This window comes from Chrysochloris asiatica, unplaced genomic scaffold (assembly GCF_000296735.1).
Source record: "Chrysochloris asiatica unplaced genomic scaffold, ChrAsi1.0 scaffold00136, whole genome shotgun sequence".
NCBI lineage: Eukaryota > Metazoa > Chordata > Mammalia > Afrosoricida > Chrysochloridae > Chrysochloris > Chrysochloris asiatica.
In genome coordinates, this window is record NW_006408654.1 from 13,895 (window position 1) to 17,330 (window position 3,436).

The 3,436-nt window shown below is 53.4% G+C and overlaps 2 protein-coding genes across 2 annotated transcripts in view; both read left to right on the plus strand.

Moving 5' to 3' along the window:
• Positions 1–228: 228 nt before the first annotated feature.
• Positions 229–2,116, plus strand: LOC102834865 (leucine-rich repeat-containing protein 37B-like; the record flags this gene model as incomplete). Its single annotated transcript, XM_006869866.1, has 3 exons — positions 229–852; positions 1,014–1,655; positions 1,850–2,116. Coding segments are annotated over 3 exons (1,533 nt in total), but the record flags the coding sequence as incomplete, so codon positions are not given.
• A 228-nt stretch (positions 2,117–2,344) lies between these two features.
• The window catches only part of LOC102835238 (titin-like), a 6,680-nt gene continuing 5,588 nt past the window's right edge, over positions 2,345–3,436 (plus strand). Inside the window, exon 1 of the mRNA XM_006869867.1 lies at positions 2,345–3,313. Coding sequence (XP_006869929.1) covers positions 2,345–3,313 — 969 coding nt within the window. The remainder of the gene's footprint in view (positions 3,314–3,436) is intronic.

Here is a 3,436-nt window from a genome sequence, read left to right on the forward strand (position 1 = left end):
AATATGAAGCCCTGCCTCATGAGGGAAGGGAAGCTTGGGACCTGGTGATTCTAGGAAAAGGGCTGGCCATAGTGGCATGGAACTGACCTCTGAGTTAATAAAGGTGGTGCGTAAACAAAGGTGTCATAAACAAAGGAGGGGGCACACGGTGTGGGAGGGGCACGCGGTTGCTAAGGTGCGCGTGCATCAAGGGCTGTCATAAAGGGTGTGCTCCCGCTTCGGGTGCAGTACCAGCGCTTCATTGGCCTGGGTCACTGCACCCAGGAGCCTCCGCTTGTCATGGCCCGACAGTGCGTCTGGTCCCTGTGGCTCCTACTTGCGCTGCAACCCCTTTGGCTACTGATCCTGGCTGCCCCGCTTCCAGAGTTGGCCCGGGACCTGACTAAACCCCGGTCTTCGCCCTCCCATGATCACCTACCCGAATCAGCCCATAATCTTATATCCTTGCCTGAGCCAGAGGGCTCTGACTACATGGATCCTCCCGCTCCAGCCCAGATGCTGGCCCCGCCTCAGGAATTAACTGAGACTTTGGACATGGATTCAGCTACAGAGCCACCCTCAATGCCAGACCAATTTGCTGGCACACATCAGGATCTTAATGACCACCTAACTCCACATCAGAAGCTTCCAGAGGTGGGTCCTGTGCTAGACCTGGATCAGAAACAGGCCTTAGCTCTGCCTCGTCAACTCAGAAGAAAGATTGAAACTCCAGGTATGAGTCAGGCTGAAGATCACCAGTCATTTGAAATACTTGTGTCGTCTCTAGATAGTCATAGTTCAAGAGCAACTAAGTTTATTGTTTCACCTCCAAACCTGAAAAAGGATCTAGCTCAGCATAGACGACTTGCTAAAGTTGTTGTTGGAACTTCAGGCCAATTAGCAAAAATGACAGACCGACTAAATCAACCCGAGGATGACTACCTTCTAGACCCAAGTTTTGATATATTATATCCTCCAGACAGCCTACCCCTAGAATTCCTAGGGACCCCAGCTTCACCAATCTCTTGGCATAGTCAGCCTCCAGAAACCCCGAGGAGGTTGGATTTGAGCATACTCACCCTTCTGACGTGGAAGGTCCTGAGTTTCCTGAGGAGGAGAAACCTTCAGTCCAACAAGAGTCTCCTCAGGCAATGAAACCTTTCGTAGCCCATCAGGAAGTTCCAAATCTGCCTCCAGAGCCCGCTACGGAGATGGAACCATTTCCACTCCAGCAGGAAGGCCCAGCTGAGACTTTGCAGATCACTGAAGAGGTTAAACCTCCAGTCCCAGAGGAGGTCCCATCTAAGCCTTCTGAACCCCCTCATAAGGTAGAACCTTCTCCAGTGCAACAGGAAACCCCATTTCAGACTCCAGAAATACTTGAGGAGAGTGAGCCATCGCTAACTGAGCAGGTGGCCCAGACTCAGTCTCTACAGCCACCTGAGGTAGTTCCAACTCCAAGTTCAGTGCATCATGAGATGACTCTTCAACCTCCAGGGCAGAATCAAATTCATCATTCAACCTTGCCCAATGTCACAATTAAATCAGTGGATGTGGAGCTTACCCTAACTCAAGTGCCTACTAAGGAAGTTCAGTCTTGTCCAACTCAGCAGGAAGCCACAGCTCCATCTCAGATGCCCTCTGAAGAGATTGAGCCTTTCCCAGTCCAGCAAGAGGTACCAGCTCACCCTCTAAAGCCCACTGAGGAAGTTGAGCCTTCTCCAGTCCAGCCGGAAGCCTCAGTACAGCCTATAAAGGCTCCCCAGCAGGACGGATCTTCTCCAGTTCATCAGGAAGCCTCAGCACACCCTCTAAAGGCTCCCCAGGCCAGCTGGAGGCTCCAGCTCACCCTCCTAAACCCTCTGTGGAGGTGGGACCTTCTCCAACGCAGCAGGAGGCACCAGATCACCCTCCTAAACACTCTGTGGAGGTGGGACCTTCTCCAGTCCAGCAGAAGATTCTAGCTCACCTTCCTAAGCCCTCTGAGGAGGTGGGACCTTCTCCAAACCAGCAGGAGGCAGCAGCTCACCCTCCTAAGTCCCCTGTGGAGGTGGGACCTTCTCCAACCCAGCAGGGGATTCTAGCTCACCCTACAAAACCTCCTGAGGAAGTTGGTCCTTCCCCGGGCCAGCAGTAGTCTTCAGCTGAGTCTCCAGAGCTCCCTGAGGAGTTTGAGCCTTATCCAACTCAGCAGGAATTCCCAGATCACCCTCCACAGCTTTCTGAGGACTTGGAACCTTCTCTGGTCCAGCAGGAAGCCCCAACACAGCCTCCAATGTCTCCAGAGTAGCTAGAGCCTTCTACAGGGCAGCAGGAGGCTCCATCTCATGCTTCAGAGCCCCCTGAGGAGTTTGGACCTTCTCCAATGCAGCAGGAAGGCCCAGCTCAGCCTCCAAAGCCCTCTGAGGAGGTGGAAACTTCTCCTGGCCAACAGGAAGCCCCAGGTGCAGCTCTAGAACACCTTGAGGAGATTGAACCACCTCCAATCCAGCTAGAGGCCCCAGCTCTCCCTCCAGAGCTTCCTGAAGAAGTGGAGCCTTCTCCAGTCCACCAAGAAGCCCCTGCACTGGCTCCTCTGCTTCCCCATGAGTTCAAACCTCCAACTGAGCAGGCAGCTGCTGTTCCACTTGCAGAGCTCCCTGAGGAAGGAGAACTTTCTCCAGTGCGGCAGGAAGTACCAGGAGAGCCTCCAAAACCATCTGAGGGTATTGAACCTTCTGCAAGTTACCAGGAGTTTCCAGGTGAGACTCTAAGTCTCCCTGAAGAAATTAAGCCTCCTTCAATAGAGCAAGAGGCCCCACCCGCTCCTCCAGAGCTCCCTGAGGAGAGTGAAACTCCAATCCGTCAGGAGGCTCCAGCTTTGTTTCCAGGGCCCCATGAGAAAGTCAAACCTCCAGTCCAACAGGAAACCCCAGCACAGCCATCAAATCTACCCCAGGAGGTTAAACCTCCAACCCAACAGGAGGCACCAGTTCAGCCTGCAGAGCCCATTGAGGAGGTTGAACCTTCTCAGATTTATCAGGAAATCCCAGTACAGCCTCCAAAGCCTCCCCAGGAGGTCAAACCTTCAACCCAGCATGAAGTCCCAGGATTACCCACAGAGCTCACTGAGGAGGTAAAACCTCCAGTCCAGCAGGAAACCCCAGCACAACCTCCTGAACCTCCTCAGGTTAAACCTCCAACACAGCATGAGGCCCCAGCACAGCCTTCAAAGCCCTCTGAGGGTATTGCACCTTCTCAAACTCAGCAGGAATTACCAGCTAAACCTTCAAAGCCCTCTGAGGAAAGCACACCTTCTCCAACCCAGGAGGAGGCCCCTGCTCAGGCTTCTCCAGTACAGCAAGGGGGTGCACATCAGCCTGTAAAACTCCCTGAAGATGTGGAATCTTCTCCAGCTCAGCAGGAGGCCCCAACCCAGCCTCATCTTTCAAACTTGCCCAATGTTACAGTTAAGCCT